A 20850-nucleotide genomic window follows, 5' to 3' on the forward strand; every position below is an offset into this window, starting at 1 on the left:
TATCAAATAAATTTTTTATAAAGTAGGAAAATATACGGCTCTATAGTTTTAATTACTTTTATTATTTTGATTTTGTATGTGAAACGATTTAAATAATTCGATTAAGCTATCTCTCTACAAGAGTGAATGATTGTTTTAGCACTTTCCGACAAGACACGGCGCAGTACCGACATCGACAAGAATATTTTCACGTTACAAGTTTTAACTTAGTTGTTGTCTACCAGTTTCAGTGATTTTTTTTTGTTTTACTACCCGACATTATTTTTTATTATAGTTTATTTCTATTATCGTCATTAAACTTATCCCACAAGCAGGGCTTACTATAAGTTCGATTAATGTTACTACATCGTATTTAAAATTAGCCATATTTTAGAGAAAAATTGGAGACGCAACCGGTACAAAACAACGAACTGAGACGACACCGTACCGACGCCTACATGTCGGTCATTGTGAAAGGTATTCCTGAGTTTAAGTTAATTCTTACGACCGCCGACAAAGTGTCGGTAAGTGTGAAAACAGCCATTGCCTGTAAAAAGATTCTTTAATTTTATACTACAAATTCATTACAAAATTTGTTGATAAGCAATGGCTCCCAAATTTTGCCGAATTGCGGCGCCCTTTTTCAGTTAAAACTTTTCCACGGCGCCATACCCTAAGTAAAATAATGACTACTCGTGAGTAAGAGATAAAAATAAATTAAACTCGTGTATCTTCATTACTTAACATTTTCTTTTTTCTTTATTAACGTTAAATTAATAATTATAAATGTCTTGGTTCAATTAATTATGAAGCTTTTACAATATTTCGAAGGGCGCCGCGGCGTCAGGTTTGGGAATCACTGGTCGATAAGGTTTCTAACAAAAAGGTTTCGGTTACCGTCAATACGAAATTGGAAAATTATTCTCGATTAATTTTTCCTCATCGAGAAACAATTATTTCCATTTAAAAAGTTTTACTAGCGGTTTTAGCATTAGTTGCCGTTACATTCAACGCGTATAAAAGAAATTTCTTCTACTAAAATAACAGTTTGTTCAAAATATTGTCATATGCTTTATTGTTTCAACCGTGTTTACATTTACGTCTGCTATTTTGTCCCGATTTGGTTGAAAACAGCTCGGTCAGTTATGTATTATTTTTAAAATACTTTTTAAAAAAACATTTCTATAAATAGGCCAAAAATGTCAAATCTTGGCTTCGTAATAGTTATATCTATATGTAGCGATATCATTTCTGTTTCTAATTTTATCTTTTTTTATTTAGTCTGAAACAAATAAATTAGACGTTGAAATGGATTTTATTAGAATTCCTTTTTTTTCAGTAAAAGAAGACTGATCGGTGAATCATAAACGTAAGACCGCATGATATAAGGTCGGTTATAGTTTATTTTAAATGCGTTAAAGTAGCTTGTTCCCCTCCTTTCTTATATTTTAAATGGAAGAGTACTCGGATGAAATATCAGAACGTTTTACTCTTCGGTAAAAACATTAATATAGTATTGAGGTATATTATTTGAACAGCAGGTATTTTCTTATCGGTTTCCACATCGTTGAGGTAACGAAATAATAATTTTAAAAAAAATCATGAGTATGCTCAGAGCAGAGAATGAAATAGCAATCGATCGCGTTGCAAATAAGTTTTTAATTTATATATCGCATCGACTATGTTTATATAATAATATTAACAAACAAACGAAACAAAATACACACCTGGGCTGTTTAAAAATTGGCCTCTAACTGTTGAAAATGTTTTGCAGATTATTTCGACTAAGCGGTACGGTCAGGAATGTCTCTAATCCTGTTGCACGACTGTCTGCCATCATCCGTTCTGTAGGGTGCCGGCAAAGCATCGTGTAAAGGCTGAAACTTGTCGTGCACTCCCGTCAACCGTTACGAATATTGTACGATTAGTATTTTCTCCGGCAGAAGGAAGAACAGAGATCTGTCAGTGACTTTTTTTGGTCGATTTCATAAGAAAGCTAACTATTGTAATGATACCGTGGTTCGACTTTCGGAAAATTTCGACATATCTTCGCGTTTCACATCCTCCAGACTCCAAAACCACCCGGTTAAAAATGTTGCGCGCGCGCACACGCACACACACTTCACTTTCTTGTTGACACGATAATTTCCGTAATTTTGCGCCAATCGCTTTCAAATTTATACGTAAAATATAACCACCCAAACTCTCGGTCGAGTTTGTTAACGGGCAAAATCGGACCGTGGGACTGGAATTGGGGGCGCTTTTTTGAAAAAATAATACCTTTCTTATTAAGTAAAATATCGAATTCGTTTAAAGTTTCTACTATTCTTCGGGTAAGGACCTAGAACACCTAAGTAAAGTCTTTTGATATCACCAACCGTTGGCCCAGGGGGTGGAAAAAATGGGGTTTCGAAGACAAAAAAAATCGTACCTCCTTTAATAGGCACAGTGTCGAATAGGTTTAAAGCGGTAATTAGTTGTATAAACGTACCTAAAACTTTTGTCTTAAACAATTTTTGATATGACCTACCCTTACGGCAAGGGATGATCAAAATATTGCTGGAACTGTAACAAGATGGAGCTTGCCGTACGCTAAACATGTGAAACTTTTTTCACATGTACCTACTTAGCACCGGTGAAATCTACTACCGCCTTCCGACGTCTCGAAAGGAATTTTTTGTCATGAAATGTAGACGTTAGTGTGCACTGAATTGTCACGATAAGTTTGGTAGTTACCGAACAATAAACACAAATAAATAACATTTATGTAAAAAATTTAAATATAAGGAAATAAACTCGTAAAATAAGAGCGTTACATTACGAAATTGACAAGTAAAATTCAAAAAATTACAATTAAATAATGAATAAACGTTATAATTAATTATTTTTTGGCATTTAGGGGTAGCGTGATAGATCCTTTCAGCTGTCAAAGAATTTATTTAACATATTAAAACATTTCTATTTTATTACAGATTTTTATTTTCTTTTAAAAGTATACGCAATTTCAAATTTTTAATTTCGGTTTATATTTTTTATTATTCATTTCGATGATAATTCATGAAAAACAGTCGTGTGTCTTTCAAATATTACTCGCTACGCTCTTAAAAGTTACAGATAACTTCGATCAAGCTTTTTTTGAATGTTTAGGATGAGAAACAACTTGAAGAGGTAACCGCATTCGTATGATTTGACATGTGATTTTTTTTTCAGGGAAATCTTCATGTTTTCTTCAAATCCGATCATCCTGAATTACCCCTCACAGGCGATTGAAAACTTATTTATTCAATTTCAAAAATCGGATAAAAGCTTTAGGAAAAAAATTTGTAATTCTGAAGTAAATACCATCGTGAATGCATAAGAGTGAAAGCATGATGTTTTGAACATATTCATTAAGGTATGTTAAACATATAATAATAAAAATAAATTTTTTGTTAACTTTTTCTTTTTAAATACTATTAGTAACTGGGTAAACTCGAGTTTTAGCCCGATCGATGAACTGGAACTTTTACAAAAAAAATTTTATCGGTAAATTTTCATCTTCAATTTGTGAGAAAACTCTTTGTCGTTGAATTAAGAGAGAATTCTTAATAATTTTTTGTTAATTTTGTAAAGGTATTCCCTTAAGATTACGATGAACTGTAATCTTGTACTCCATGTTGCGCTTTAAAAGTAGGTCTGATATTACAGAGTGACAAATGCGCAAAGTCGTAAAGTTTCATCGATAAGATAAATCGACGAGTAAGGTTATCTATCTAATTTGAAATATTAAAAAAAATTGTACCGTTTAAAAATTGATTATCGGTATCTCTCTCTTTTTCCTGTTTAACCTCCGGTAACTACCGTTTAGATCATTCTTCAGAGGATGATATTATCAGTGTAAATGAAGTGTAGTCTTGCACATTCTCAGTTCGACCGTTCCTGAGATGTGTGGTTAATTGAAACCCGACCGCCAAAGAACACCGGTATCCACGATCTAGTATTCAAATCCGTGTAAAAATAACTGGCTTTACTAGGACTTGAACGCTGGAACTCTCGACTTTCCAAATCAGCCGATTTGGGAAGACGCGTTAACCGCTAGACCGACCCGATGGGTTGATTATCGGTATCTAATATTTCGTATCGCGTTGTTTTAGTCTCGTTTATACTGAGAATCTTTACTTCCTTATTCGAAGTAATAAGGAACCGCGAGAAATTTCTGTTTTCAGATTTCAACGGAACAATCCATTCTGATCATCCCTGAATCCATTTTTACTAGTTTCGGTGCGATGTCTGTACGTACATACGTCCGTATATATCTCGTATAATTTAAAAGTCATTAGCCGTAGAATGTTGAAATTTTGGATTTAGGGCTGTTATAGTATCTTTGGCACCTCTGCTTTTGATTGCAATCGACTAAATCAAAAAAGCCCAAAATCTAAAAAAAAAAAATAGGATTTTGGACTTTTTCTTAACTGCAGTAACAACCCCTCGTCGAGAGCTTTTCAACAATATATCATAACCGGTACTATTTTCGGTTGGTTCCAGTTACAGCCAAATACAATTTTAATTAATATAATATTTGGATCTTACAAGAAGGCACATCGGTTCTAATCCGTAATTACGTATATTTTATTTTCATTTTTTAATTTTAAATATATTGATTTATTATTCCTCCTCTATGAATCATGAGACCTTGCCGTCGGTGAGGGGGCTTGAGTGCTCAGGGATACAGAGTAGCTGGACCGAAGGTGCAACCATATCGAAGAGGTATCTGTTGAGAGCCAGACTAACGAATGATTCCTGAAAGAGGGCAGCAGCTCTTTCAGTAGTTATTAGGGGCGGGAGTCAGAACGACTTAAACGGCCATATCAACATCACTCAGTCCTCTGAGTACTGCGCAGCTGAAAGCAATGGAAAACTACAGCTGCTTTTTCTTTCAAGAAAATGTGGCTCTCTGCGTTTTCATATAGCAATGATGGAGGCGCTTTCCTCGGTAAAATATTCCGGAGGTAAACTAGTCCCCGACCGGGTGGGGACTACAAAGGAATGGGTCACCAGAAAATTAAAAAATAACATTCTACGAGTCGGAGCGTGGAATGTTAGAAGTTTAAAAAAGGTTGGTAGGTTAGAAAATTTAAAAAGAGAAATGGATAGGATAAATGTAGATGTAGGCAGGCCACGTGTGGAATATGTAAAACAAATTGTTAGGGATGTTGGATGTAGAGAGTATACTGAAATGAAACGACTAGCACTAGATAGGGAATCTTGGAGAGCTGCATCAAACCAGTCAAATGACTGAAGACAAAAAAAAGGAAAAAAAAGATTTATTATTATTTCAATAATATGTTTGTATTCATATAAAATGTTTACAATCAGAGGTTAAAAAATATTAATAAATCAATATATTTAAATTAATGAAATAAAAAATAAAAATACGTGTGTGAAGTCGGATTCGAACCGATGTGTGCACGGTTACGGACTCGACACGTTGTCATTTGCACCACTTATCTACTTGAGCGACGCGAAACAAATGTGTTTTATTGATAGTTTCGTTTATTTTTCTAAAATATTTAATTCTTTTGTTTTGTAGTTTTGTTTCGTTTAATACCTAATAAAATCCGTCGCATTTTTAAATATATATATATATTTTTTTAATAAACTTCGAAATTCTTTTGTTTCTGTGCAGATTATTCATAGTTTTACTCGGAATCAAATTCTCTACAAATTTTGTTTAAAACCTTAATGCGTTTTTATCACCGATTTAACAACGTTATTTTACACCAAACGTAAAATAGTGTTTTTTTCAACTCCGATCTTTTGTTTATTACCCCAGATTTCTCAAATACTAACTAAAAAATACAGTTATAAGACCTTTTTTCTTTTTCCTGTTTAGCCTCCGGTAACTACCGTTTAGATAATACTTCACAGGATGAATGAGGATGATATGAATGAGTGTAAATGAAGTGTAGTCTTGTACATTCTCAGTTCGACCGTTCCTGAGATGTGTGGTTAATTGAAACCCAACCACCAAAGAACACCGGTATCCACGATCTAGCATTCAAATCCTTGTAAAAATAACCGAATTTACTAGGACTTGAACGCTGGAACTCTAAGCTTTCCAAATCAGCTGATTTGGGAAGACGTGTTCACCACTAGACCAACCCGGTGGGTACAGTTATAAGACCTACCTTTTTTCAGGTCAGATTTCATATAAAACCGCAAAAGTTCCCTCTTAATTTGGATCCCAGTATTATAGTATAGCTTAATTTGATGGAAGGCACATAAATAAGGGTGAAACCTTTCGCCAGCCGACGTTTGTTAACGAAGCCGTTTCCGAACCTATAGTTGTACAAATTTTCTTCTTTATTTTCATCGGTATTTCACGTCCTAAATGTTTGTCATATACTTCGTGAATCACTCTGTATTAAAGAGGTAACTGATATGCGGAACGCTAGAACTATATCGAATGCTTTTCTTTTAATACAATATTCTGGAAATATATTTTTCTTAATTTGAAACCAGCAAGCCGAGTCTTTTGTCTATTTTGTGCCTGTAGCGTCGGAACAAATCCTGAAAGTTTGTGATATTTTTCGTGAATATCTCTTCTGTACATTCCTGTCTTGTAACTTCTCTAACGTTTATTTTCTTGTGCTATTTTTTTGATTTAATTTCCTGATATCTCAAAACGTAAAGAAAATTCAATTTCAACCCTCACTCCCACCATCTAACCGAAAGTAAAAACCGTATTTTTCTTCGAAAATTGTGTAAAAAATAGATTTTTGAAATTCAGATTAATTGTTTAAATACAAACGCACGAAAAAATGTCGACATATCTACATGAAATATAAAAGATTACTAAAAAATGATTCACAATTTCAGTATTAAAGATTATTTTGACCATATCTTTCAGTATACGTTGAACGGGAAGCAGCTAAATAGTGTTTTTTGTTGTTTTTAATTAGGATCATTTAAAATTTCACGAACAGAATAATATTGTTCCTGTAAAATAAATTTTTTTATCGCATTTTAAATAAATCGGTTAAAAGATTTTTCAAATGAGATTGGCAATTTTTTAAAACGATAACATAATAAGGCCGCCCTTTCTCGTAAATATAGTATCGAGTTATAAACGAAAACAGCTCCGTTGTCTGTTTTGGTAAAAGTGGATATTGTTATTTTTTTAATTATAAGTGACCGTTCTTTTGAACAAAAATTGCACATAGAATGCAGAAAAATTAAAAATATAGATTAAGAGATGTAAAATCTAAACTGAGTTTCCGATCTCTAGAATAGCGTTTTTTCTTATATTAAAATTATATTAGTCCTTTATTTTTTCTAAATGTATTTAACACTTGAATTAATAATTAAGAGTATTCTGTACCTATCCGTTGTGTCAAGACTCATTTTTTATGTTACGATGTAGATATTAAAATATTTCTAAACTTTTTTAACCTATTAGCGTGAAATAAAAAGTTTTTATAATGAAATTATCGTCTTACTAGATTTTCTTTCTGAAGTTGTATTAACTGTATCTTAAAATTATTCATTTACTGCCAAAGTTAACAAAGTTTGCGAATAATTTTTCTTAGATATAATAAAAATATCAACATTTGAAGAGGCATAGTAATATGACTTTAATGAATTAATTTTTGAAAACCACAATGTCGAACAATATTAAGTCCGTAATCTAAGGAGACCTTGTAAACGTTTTCAATGCGGCCAGTAACAAACCTCTTAATCCATTTTAGCACCTAGTGAATGTGCTTAGTACTTCCGGGTGATTCAAAAAGGACCGTAACTCTAAAAGCTTATAAAAGTCTATTTAGATAACTTACAGATTTAAGTTTCTATTCTTCTAGTGACTGTGATATATGTAAAATAATCTCCTACACTAATATTAATAATTAAGAGTAATATTTTCTATAAATGTAATGATGTTTATTAATTAGACGATCCATTTGGCGATCGTAATGAACATTTTGAATCGGTATATCGATATTTAAAATATATATTCGTCTTTTGTAAGGACAGGAAACTATTTCATTTCTCATTCTATATTCCCTAGTAAGCCTGAAAAAAGGATTTTTTATTGAAATTTTTTTGTATTTGTTCGGTCAAGAGTTTTGTATATACATAAAATTATTGATGAACAAGTATAGAACTGTAAGATATATATATATATAGTGTCTAAAACTCTTTTTATAATTACCCTGCCGCTTGTGCTAAAAAAAATCAGTTAAAACTCTGACAGTAGTTAAAACAAAGACGCAAACGCTATTGTATGTAACCAATTCAAGGACAAGTATTATAAAAAAACTACGTAACAGAAAGGCTTGTACATGACCACTGTTCGTGTCGGCAAGACAGAGGATGTAAAAAACAGGCCATCGTTAAAGATAAATCATTTATTTTAAGATTAATATTTGCTTTGTTTTTGTTTGAAAAAGCGTTTGTTTAAATCAAAGTTTATATATTTAAAATAAAGTAACAAAATAATCTGAATTATGTTGCTAAATTTTTTTAACTAAAATTTTTAATTTATCGACTTTAAATATGTTTTATTTATAAATATTTATATGAACAGTAAAGGAAAACCACAACTGATAATTTTTTATTACGATTAAATTTATGAAATGTTTTTGTGTTTTGGTCAAAATGGATTTTACAGCAGTTAAAATGAATATAACGATTTTAAAAACCGTTTTTGTTTATAAATCGAGTAAATTTAATGTTTAAATGCAATTTTTATTTATATTTTCTCTTAAATTCACAGTTCAATAAGAACGAATTCACTAAACAACTTTTTATTTTATTTTTATTTCGGTATTATAAAGTAATATTCATTTTGGTATCCGTAAAAAATTAAGTAATATCTCATTTTCCCGTGTAAATTAGATTATTAAAAGCAATTTCTTTCAAAAATTGTTTTGCGATAATATTTTTAATTAAACTAAAAAATCATCAATTCTGAAGATCGACCAAAATAAAAATATCAGATCTATAGTTATACAATTTTGAAATAAGTTATCTCCCATTTAGTTGATTTTCCATTTTAACAACATTAAATAGTTTCACATAAAAAATGGAAAATAATATTAAGGATTATTAAAAAAAAAATTTTAATATTTTTAATAAATATTACGACTTTATCAGTGCCAAATAATACTAATTAATATTGAAAGTGAATAATCATTCATAAATATTCGATTGTTAACTCGTTTAATCATTATCATGTATTTAAGATTTTGTAAAATTTTTGTACGACTAAAAACTTTTGTCCCAAAATCCCTTACTTAAATGTTCAAATAACCCGGTAGAAAATGAGATTTTGTGACGAGCGTATACGCATGCGCGCCGAATACTGAGCGCAATGCTACACCTTGTTACTTTCATCATGGTGTGAACGTTTGTCTAAGACCTTTGTGTGGGAGGGGTTTATATTATAATATAAGTATTATTTATTTGGTGGTGTTCACTTTTGTTTATCTGACCAAGTAAGTAATTTTATACCATTCTAACATAAATTAATAGAATTTAAGTAGATTTTTTTTTATGATAAATTTGTCATTACTAATGCTGTACGGTTAATTGATATACAATGTAATCATTTCTTAAAACATTACTGTGTTAATTAGTCTTAAGTTAGCGAGCGTAGGTTAATTCGTTAAATTATGTTTATAATATAATAGTTATATCGGGCGATATTGACAATAATCCAAAGGTTTGCTGTTTATAGTTATAGATATAAATTAACTTAACCTAAGCTCGCTAACCTCGACCAATTAACATAAATGTTTTGATTATTTAAATAATAAATAATTGCAATAATTACTGAATTTATAATTTAAATACTCAAAACATTTAACAGTAATGACGTATACGATAAAAAAACATTAGGTTGGATAACATTGCATAAGTTCCACGATTATCTTTCTATTTATTGAAAATAATAATACTTATTTTCTTATTTATATTCTACGATACTAATAAATAAGAACAGTGGATAGTTGACAGTTTTGCAGTAGACTCTTGAAGTTTTCAATTAGGTTATAATTACAATAGGACCTCCATTGCTCGTTACCCGTTAATTCATCTCGTTCAATAATTCGTCATCCCTCTGGAAAAATTTGTGATTTTTATTTTAGAGGTACAATACTGATACACAAAAGAAAATTAAATTTTTAATTACTAATAAAAAGTACACCATCTGTTAGGCCTACAGCATAAAAGTTCACTTAATTGACTGATGTTTTTATATGAGCCTATTGTACATTATGTATAAATTACAGTAATCATGTGAGAAAAGAACTGATAAAATTACTTTACATATTTTTCATTCATATAAACATTTTCATTTGGGCACTATTATTTGATAAGTTTTTTTCATATTTCTTACACAGTATAGTACTTTATTTTCTTTAAAACACATGAACTAATATATTCACCAACAGTTCCAATAGTCCAAACTGAAAAACCAATAAAAATTCTAAAAAACATGAAGCAAAGTAACCTGACCGTCTCCTTTCTACCACTAACCATCCTCTACCGTCTTCCTGTTCAGGAGTCGACTTAACTATATCCATTTCAACAGACACACTTGCCTGTTGCTTGTCAGCTGCCTTAACACCATTTACCTCAGTCGATTTCCCTTTAACATCTATACCAGTGACCACCGTCTCTGTATCCTTACTGCCAGGGGCAACATCCATTGGTTGGACTTATTCTTTTTTTGTCATCAGACGCCTTCCTAGACATCACTGAAGAACGCTTTCTGTCGTAGCAGCTAGAAATGAATTCTGTGGCTTCATAAACTTTAAATGTTTATAAATTTTTACAAAAAATTATTTTTAACAAACCGAGTTCAGAAACTGATTACACAAAAAAATCTGAAATTTGAGTACCCACTTTCACTATTTGGGGTAGCAGGGGGGTCGGAAAATGTATAAACCTAAATCTGGGATATGATTTGGGGGATGTCAGGGGGTCCGGAGATAAATGAAAATAAAAAGAAGGAATTTCCCCTTATAGCTCACCTTAGACTTAGAAAATATTCCAATTGGCAATACCTGTTTAGAATATTGCCACAGCTGTACACTACAAAACTGACAGTAACAATCCTGTCGAATCTAACTGGCCACTCTTAACGTAAAAACACTATAACAGTTGAAGTACACTTCACTGAAAACGTGATTACTCATTTACTCATTAATTTACAAAAGTAAATTACACCCACTCGCATGAATCTTAAGAAACACTCATTTTACGTAATCTAACACTTGACATTACCAAAATCACAAATAACACCACTAAAACACCTTTCACTTCTGGGAGTACAATTTAATGAACTCCTATACCAAAGGCTACTCAACAACACCTTTTCTTTTCTTATTCCTGTTTAACCTACAGGAATCATCATCGGGTATTATTTCTGAGGATGATATGTATGAGTGTAAATGAAGTGTAGTCTTGTACAGTCTCAGGTAGACCATATCTGAGATGCATGGTTAATTGAAACCCAACCACCAAAGAACACCTGTATCTTCGATCTAGTATTCAAATCTGTTTAAAAGTAAACTGCCTTTACTAGGACTTGAACGCTGGAACTCTCGACTTCCAAATCAGCTGATTTGGGAAGACACGTTTACCACTAGACTAACTCGGTGGTTCGCTCAACAACACCTAGGATTTGTCTAATTAGCACACACAAAGATCATCTGCTTGACATCATCAAGGACATCAGGATATGAGAACAAATCGTACTCGCTGGTACAGATACGACATGAAGCAGTTATGACATGACAGTAACTGAGTAAGGAAATAAGTCTACCTCACAGCTGTTTCTCATTGGTTCCAAATGAAATTATTAGACGGTTTATGTTTTTAAATCGTATTAACATATTTTAGAATGTGGTTGAAATAAATAACAACTATATAAACTTTTTTTTTTAATGCAAGTAGATACCTATAATCTGTTTGTTCAGGACAATGAATAAATGTTTACAACTGTCTTGAAGGAGAAACCTCAACGGCAAAAGTTAATTCTTATTTACATCATACTTCTCATAAAAGGATTTACTTCTTAAAGATCTTGAATTTTAAAAAAGGTCAATTGGATATAAATGTCAAAGATTAACTGTCAGAACATTTGGATGACTGTTGAGTTTTGGTTAAAAAATTGAGATTTCTTCTGTAACTATAGGTATCTTGAATCGTGTACATTGTTATTTGTATTGTACAAAGTTGTAAGGAAATAAAGTCTACCTCACAGCTGTTTCTCATCGGTGCCAATGACATTATTAGGTGGTTTATTGCAATGTGATGATGTGTAAAACTTTGTATTGTATACATAATATAATTATATTAGATCCTGTTAATATTTCTGCCATAAGTCCAGATCAAATTTTCGATGGCTTTGTAAATAATCTTGTTCAGAGATAATTTTGAGTTTCAATTTAGAATCCAGTACATTTGACAAAATTTAGTAGTATTCAGTTGTTCCTTTTTTTCCAAATGTGAGCCTTTTGTCAAGGTAAATACCAAAGCATTTTGGTATTCACTAAAATGCTTTGGTGAACACTTTAGTTGCTGCTTTGAAAATGCATAACTAAAATGTGTACTTTTAATTTTCATTAGACTTTATTTGTCACAACTTCTGCCACGCTTCAATGTTGTTAAACTCTTCTTGAAGGGGCTGTGAACTTGTGAATTACTTTTACACACTACAAGCAAATCGCTTATAAATATGCTATTTTAGTGTTGTGAGAACAAGCGTATTGGAAGTGCGTGTAGAATACACTTCCTTGAGCATTGCCTACAGTTACGGAAAATATTAGAGATAATTCAGTCTCGAATGTAATCTTGAAATATCTATTACTTAAAAAAAAACTGATAATGTAGATGTCGGATTAATTTTATAAAGGCCAGCATGTTACACTTCTTAAGAGTTGGCAGATATCAAGAAGAACAAGCAGAGCAGAATTTTTTGTCTGAAGCTGTGAATATTAGGGAAAATTTGATGAATCTGTTGGTTGAATGGTACTATGATCTGTTTGAAAGCCGATCATATCATACTGATATGATGTTATAAGAGAATTAGCATTAGTTATGCAAAAGCAAAAATTCTACTCGTTTATTAAAGACAGAATAAAATAATCTTATGCTGTCTGATTGTATATGTGATTTTTCACTCGTCATATTTCTTATATGTGCATGCCAACAATCTGGAAGTTTTTTAAACAACTTTCAAATTAAAAGTCCTTTTGGATGGTATTTGGGATAAATTTAATACATATTCTTAGAATTAACCTTCACTTCGACAAAGCAATACTTGTTGACACTTACTATCTCTTTTAAGAGATCTAATCCGTGCTTAATTCCTTTGGGCAACCAAGTTACAAGGTCGTGGGATTTTTGTACAGAAATTAAAAAAAAAAAAACATTTAAATGACAATTTTTTGAATATACATTTTGTACAATGTTATTATACCGTCCAAATTTAAAACCCTCTGTACTATCATACTGTTGAAATCGAACATTAATTTGGTGTAAAACATGTTTATATTTATACTACAATAGTTCTCATGTGTATCTGTATATGTAATAAGACACAGATCAATGACAACAATTTTTGTTGAAGAGAAAAATCATAACAATTATTTAGAAGGATGATGCGCATTCAAAAGTCAATAGACTTGGCATGTGTTGTTATAGTCATCATGGTTATTATCAATAAACAATGGGTCGCTCTACAGTAGTTTTTAAATGTTACAATCTTTTTTTTTTTTGTAATAATGATCAATTTTTAGTTATATGTTTATGACAATAAAACAATTACTGTCGTTTTCATTCAATCATTTATTCTTGATCTGTATACCGACTGGTAGAGATTGATTTGTTTTTGCAGTCAATAGGAAGTATAAAGTTTGTAGGAAATGTTTATTATGTCTACATATTTCCTCTATAAAGTTTAATATCAAATCTTGGCACTCCCTCAAAGTCAGATTGAGCTTTTAAGATAGAAAATTGGGCTGTCTGATCATTAACTGGTGTTTATAAGTGAAATTAAATATCCTTGTGTTTATTTATGGATGTGCAATCTTTACTAAAAACAATTGTCACTTATTCTTAAAAAAATAACAATATCCACCTAAACTGAACCATATAACAGTACTGTTTTCGCGTAACTTGACATGGTACTTCAGATTACAAGAAAGGGGCCTTTGTGTGCTTCTGAATTCCTGAATCATTTGAAAAAATCTTCCAGCAATTTATTTAAAATACAATTCAACATTTGTTTTATGGAAACAACTTTCCGTTGTTGATGAATTTTTAAATAATACTAATTAAAAAAAAATCTCAATTTATCTGGATTCCGATTAACATGTATTTAATTTTCAATAGTGCCCTCTAAATTGTGAATTATCATTTTGTGACTTTTTATTTTTAAATATTTACCTTAACATTATTTCATGTGTTTTTATAAAAAATTTGTATAGACTTTAAACACATCTTTTTTTATCGTATAATCTGTTTTATTATTACTAATTTATTTTATGATGACATAATATAATTATATAATGGTATTATTAAGTTACATTCAGAATAAAAAAAGACTATTTGTCGAATAATAATTAGTTTTTCAAATTTTTATAAGGTTTTTTTTTATCTTATTTAAAGGAGTCTGAGATCTCATTAAATGATGAAGTTTCACCACAGATTAATCTTAATATGAAAATCATTGAACGTGAAATAAATGATTTACACACTGTGAAGACAGAAGAAGAGATGGAATTTTATCCGGGTCATGTAAGTATTTATAATTATTGGATATTATAACAAACATGGGTTAATCTCTTGTTAATTTCATTTCTGTGTGTGTATGCGTGCACGCGTGTGTTCTGTTATAAAAAAAATTGTTTTTAATTCTCTTTCTATTTAATTAATATCGACTTATTAAGTTGTGTGTGAATGATAAACGGTTAATGTTTAAGGGCAAAAGTGTTGTTTTTAAACTTCAGTGATATCTGAAATGCGTGTATTTTTAACTTTTTCATAGAGTTATCATTTTAATAAGCTCTGGGTAAACGGTTGTTATTTGTAATGGCTTTTCATATTTGAATATTTATCAAGTTAGTAATAAAAACCTAACCTGATGCAGATTCAACAGAGTTGTGACATATAATTTTATTATTGAAATAAAAATAAAATAAAATTTAATTCTGTATTTACATTAGGAAAACTTAACATATTTACCATATTAAATGATATTTTAAGTTATGAGCTAACTTATAAGTTATGAGTAATGATATAAGTTATAAGCTGCTCTGTGGAGCTGATGCAGCAATGCTAAAGAAATCATACTAGAGTCACCTGGTGCAAAATGTTGTCAATAATTTCAGTTTTTTGTTGTGAACATTTGCCTTCAGTTATTGATAGTGCAATTTCAAAAATATGATAGTAGCGCAGAGGGTTTTATATTTGTACAGTATTATAATGTTATTAAAAGTTTATATTCAAAAATAATCATTTAAAACTTTTTCTAATTTTTGTAACCCTGTAACTTGGTTGCCCAAAGGGATTAAACACATGTTAGGTAAGAGACTAGATGTCTAACCAGAACCTGGACCATTCGAGGCTCAGGTCAGCCCATGCGAATCCCAGAGCCAACTCGGGGGCCACCTCAAGGTCTACCTCATGGCTGCAGACATCGCTTCAATTGCCATTCCCAATTTTCCAGGGGGATTGGTGTCCTCGACATCTGTAGATTTTCCTTTGGTTGTCGTTTCCATCTACCCAGGTGACTCCATATCCTAGACTCCCGCACTGTATGTTATTCTCATGGTTATGAGAATAATACTGATTAATAATAGTTACAGTATTCAGGCTTCACAGAAATCTGAAAAAGGAACTAAATTACAATAGGTAGAATAATGGGAACTATAGTAACTAAAGTACACACACCTTTGACGATGAAAAATTCTTAACTTATTTCTTTTTAAGGGCAGAAATATAATAATGAAGTAAAAGGATTAGTTTATTTTTTCCTTAATGAGTATCTTTAATTCATAACTTCACCCACCTTGGGGGCGAAGTTAAGTTATATCTTAACTTACAAGGGAGTTAGGGCCTCGGGTGATGGTTTAAAAGCTTCTCTGGGATAACATGAATGTATCCTGCAAATTTGAAAGTAATTGCTATTTTGTTTTTTTATCATTTTAGACGTTAACCAAATTTTCAATATTGTTGTTAGTGTAGCAATATTTTATATAAATATTTTCATCAACACTTTTATTATTTATAGGTATCAACATGCTTTTATTATTAGATTTAAAATTTTGCTTTTTATAACTATTATCAATTAATGACATGTTATATCCATTTTTTATTGTAATAACTTTAATCTAGTTTTTTTTTTATTATTATGTGTGTAATGTATGCTCTATTTAACATGTTTGTAAATTTATTATTAATTTTATGCGCCCAAGGATGATTTGAATTTTTGTTAATAGTTATTTTATTAGTTGTTGGTTTTTTATATACATGTGTTATAATTTTATTACGTTTACTAATTTCTGTCAACATCTAAAAAAAATTTTTTTCTGTATTTGTCAGTTTCGAATGTAAATTTTAAATTATTATAAGAAGTTTTTTAAAATTATTAACTGTTCATTATTTATAATAGGTTCATAGATTACCAAAATATAAATATCATCCACGTATCAAACCCGTGTTCGAATTTTATAAATATGGGTAATACCATATACTATTCTACTCTCAAATTCCTGTAAATAAATTTTGTTCATAACGGCCAATGATGGAAATCCCATGGGTAAAGTATTATCTGGCGTGTAAAAATTTGTTGTTAAACTCAATTATTTGTAAAAGTGCTGTCATCTACTGCAGCTTTGGTTAATATGTACCTTTATAAGTTTATTATTTATAATATATATATTCTCCATTTGAATTTTGAAAATCGGATGATTGTGTGCAAAGATATTATAACAGCACCACATTGCATCTCCTAAAACAGCGCCCTAGGGGCGTCCTGTTTGTTACCAGTGATGGTAATAATTGGTCTAGCCTCCCATGAGGTGCTCATATATCTCATCACTCTAGCCTCACACGCAGTCCCCGCTGGAAGTCCCATGGCTAAACAGAAATTTTATTACTGTAACAAAAATTTGTTGTTACAGAAATTTTTTTAATATTACTCGTATTATTTTTTTAATATTATTCAATTGACCGATATGAATCATTCATTTCAAACCCAGGTCACACAGTGACATCTCTGTCACTGTTCATTAATTCAATTCTCTCAGTTCATTAATTCAATTCATTAAAGTTTGTGCTTGAACCCATAAATCTCCACTACTACATACACATACTCATATTTTTTTTTGTTGAGATTGTTCATATACCATCTAATTCATAAATTACCTACAATGTGAACTTTGATCGTCATAACGGTCTTGTTTAGCTAGTTTTAATTATTATTGCTTTACATCCATTCTCAAAAATAAATATTTTCTGGATCTATGGAAAATAGCTGAAACCAATCAAACTAGGTAAACCATCTAATGATATAACATCGTATCGACTGATAAGCTTGCGAGGTGTGTGGCAGTAATGGACCCGCTAGACTCAAACAACGTAATAAGTTTTTGAAGTACTTTCTATAATTTTGCAATTTTCTTTGTTGTTAAGAGCTAATTTTCCATTTTTATCATCAAGCAAAGGCTGAGTAATTGGTATTTGATTTTTTTTTCAATTTCTGTAAGTGTGGTAAATGTTTAACATCATTTATTTATTTAATTCAGATAAATGGGCATGAAACCATAAAAAGATCATAAGTACATAAAGTAGAAGATCTGTCATCATTTTTGTTAGTAGATTTAAAAGAAATATTTGGAATCATTAGATAAAGATTCCTCAACTTTAACAGTATAATTAAAAATTAAATCTTTGTGACTAAAAATTTTACATATACATTGTTGTTAAATAGTCTTAATAATAAGTAGATCTATATTATTTTTGAAGCTTATGGAAATTTTTCTTATTAATAACTGTGATAATAAGTTCACTATAGAACCGCTTTGATAATTACATTTTTGTATAAGTATATTTGGTACATGACAAAAAAATTTCTGTATTGGTGATTAATATCAAATCCCAGTCAGGCATGGCATATGCTGCAAAATTCAGCTTCCATGTTCCATGCACAAACTTAAATATTACCAGGCAGTACAAAAAATAAATAAATATTATTTACTATCAAACTCTCATTTAGTAAATGTTGAACGTTACAAAATTTATATTTTTATATCTGGTAAGAATTTATGTAAATCTTATATTTATATTTATAAGATTAGAATTCAAAATTGTAGGTAACGTTTTCTCTAAGATAAATGATGTTTATTATGATAAAAAATTTCACCATAACCAGTATTAACATCAGTGTCAGTAAGATTAGAAAAACAAAATCATGAGAATTACCGCAAGAGTTTTAACAAATTATTTGATTGTTAATTTGTAGAAAAATATGAAAGGTGAATAGCAGCATTTTTTGATAACATTTAGCAAAACCTGGCATATTAAAGTCGCCTAATAATATTAGTAATAATTTAACTGTGATTGCACTATTTATGTGTGTTAAGCGAATTAAGAGATACAATTATTTTTATTTTATAAATTATACAAAAAAATCACATTTACTTTATGTGTGTTAAGCGAATTAAGAGATACAATTATTTTTATTTTATAAATTATACAAAAAAATCACATTTACTTTGTAGCATTCATGTTTGCTTTTTATTACAGCAAGCAGATTTACTGCAACTGGAAGTGGAACTGCTTGATATTAGTAATGGTGATATCATAAAAGATCTTTTAGCGATTGAAGAGACTGACTTGGTTAAATCAGAAAATTTAAAAGTTGAAAATGAAATGGTAAGAGTGTTAGATTTTGCGTACAGTGGAACACCAATTATCCAGATGGACCTTTGCAAGGCCAAATCTGGATAATTGAAAAGGACAATTTAAAAAAGTTTTATCATATAACACTTCACATATCATTCAGTTTAATGTGTAAGATACTATGTAAATAAAAAATACATAAAAAAAAATTAAATGTATTTTAGTAAAATTAAAAAGAAATTTGGAACATATGTACCATGTAAGAAAAAAGAGATTCAGTAATACGGTTAAAGAAAATAGTGTGTAGACATTTGCTTTTATAATTAGTTTTACAAAGGCCAAAACACACATTTATATTTTTGCTAAATGACTTGGAAAAATTAAATTAAAATTTCTGTAAAAGTAACATCAATAAAAAACATTTGTATTGCAGCGAAGATTTATTTGAATAGTGTTTAAATTTTTTAAATAATGTATTGGTTTTTTTAAGTTGTCTAGTCTGGATTTAAGCAGTGCAATTAGTTGGACATCTGGAAAATTGGTGTCCCACTGATATCTTTTAGTCATCAACTCCTATGGTCATTAGCCCCAAATTTTCATTATTATTATTATTATTTTCATCAACATTTTTTTGTTATATAAGTGCTTTATTACAAACACTGCACATTGGTCTTTCTTCGCCGGTTAACAAATATAAATTTCTTATTCGTGTTTGACCAATTGTAAGTCTGGTCACCACCTCTTGTTCTCAGCGAGTTTTAATTCACGTGCCTCTTCCATTTATATGAAAAAGTTTTAACTGCATTTAGTTTTGTATTTAATCTTCTCCATTTATTACTCTACCTGTTTCTTATAGTATTAGACAATTTTTAACATCGGCCACTCGTACAGGAAATACATCAAAGTTATCACAGACTATTGCTGTACTGGCAGCTTCATCTGCGCTTTCATTTCTTGCAATGCCAACATTTCCTGAAGTTCATACAAATACACATCGCTGTCCTCATCGATTTAAAATATATAAAATGGACAGGATGTTTGCAATAAGAACATCCTTAATGTTCTTGTCCCTGTTTAGCCTCCAGTAATTACCATTCAGATAATACTTCAGAGGATGATATGTACGAGTGTAAATGAAGATTAGTCTTGTACAGTCTCAATTCGACCATTCCTAAGGTGTGTGGTTAATTGAAATCCAACCACCAAAGAACACTGGTATCCACGATCTAATATACAAGTCCGTGTAAAAATAACGACTTTACTAGGACTTGAACGCTGGAACCCCTCTACTATCAAACCAGCTGATATAGGAAGATGTGTTCACCACTAGACCAACTCAGGTGGGATAATGTTCTTGTTCCGAATTGCAGTAAGTGCACTTAACGAAACGAAACATATAAGCACCATCTCTTCGCGGAAATGTTCAGAGTAGTGAACAGATTGCTGTATGGCAATAACTTCTGCCGTTTAAACACTAAAATTTTTGGCAGTTTCCATTAATGGACTTTTCCATTTACATATATGGGGCATCCAACACCATGTTTGGTTTTAGAACAGACAGTTTAAATTACTATACATTATTTGTAACTACTGATGGTTGATAGAAATTCCTGCTTGATTACTGCTTGCTTGTCTTTTTTTTGCCCAAGGTATAAACCTCCCTAAAAAAATTAAGAATCTTTAAAATAAAAAAAATACTGTGTTGCCACCGGTATATTCTCTGATATATTCAATATATTTTAATAGATTTGTATATATGATTTTATTATTCTTTTTTTTTTATTTGACTGATGAATCAATTCGTCAAACGTTGGACGAATTGATAGGAAATAGATAATCGAATAGTTGTAAGAAATAGATAATTGTGTTTATCACTTTTTCAATTGTGTTTTTAAGTATTGTTTGTGAAATATGTTTATAATACATAAATTGTGATTTTTATGTGGTATAAATAAATAACATTTTGTCCTTAATGTAAAC

General features: G+C 30.5%; 2 protein-coding genes across 2 annotated transcripts in view; both read left to right on the forward strand.

Moving 5' to 3' along the window:
- Nucleotides 1-20850, forward strand: part of LOC142328414 (uncharacterized) — a 147175-nt gene that overhangs the window by 11232 nt on the left and 115093 nt on the right. The gene's annotated exons all lie outside the window — the stretch shown is intronic.
- LOC142328415 (ras-related protein Ral-a-like) overlaps nucleotides 18775-20850 on the forward strand; it is a 31269-nt gene continuing 29193 nt past the window's right edge. Inside the window, exon 1 of the mRNA XM_075372132.1 lies at nucleotides 18775-18903. Coding sequence (XP_075228247.1) covers nucleotides 18896-18903 — 8 coding nt within the window. The 5' untranslated portion in view covers nucleotides 18775-18895. The remainder of the gene's footprint in view (nucleotides 18904-20850) is intronic.

Source organism: Lycorma delicatula, chromosome 7, assembly GCF_047948215.1.
Source record: "Lycorma delicatula isolate Av1 chromosome 7, ASM4794821v1, whole genome shotgun sequence".
Taxonomy (NCBI): Eukaryota; Metazoa; Arthropoda; class Insecta; order Hemiptera; family Fulgoridae; genus Lycorma; species Lycorma delicatula.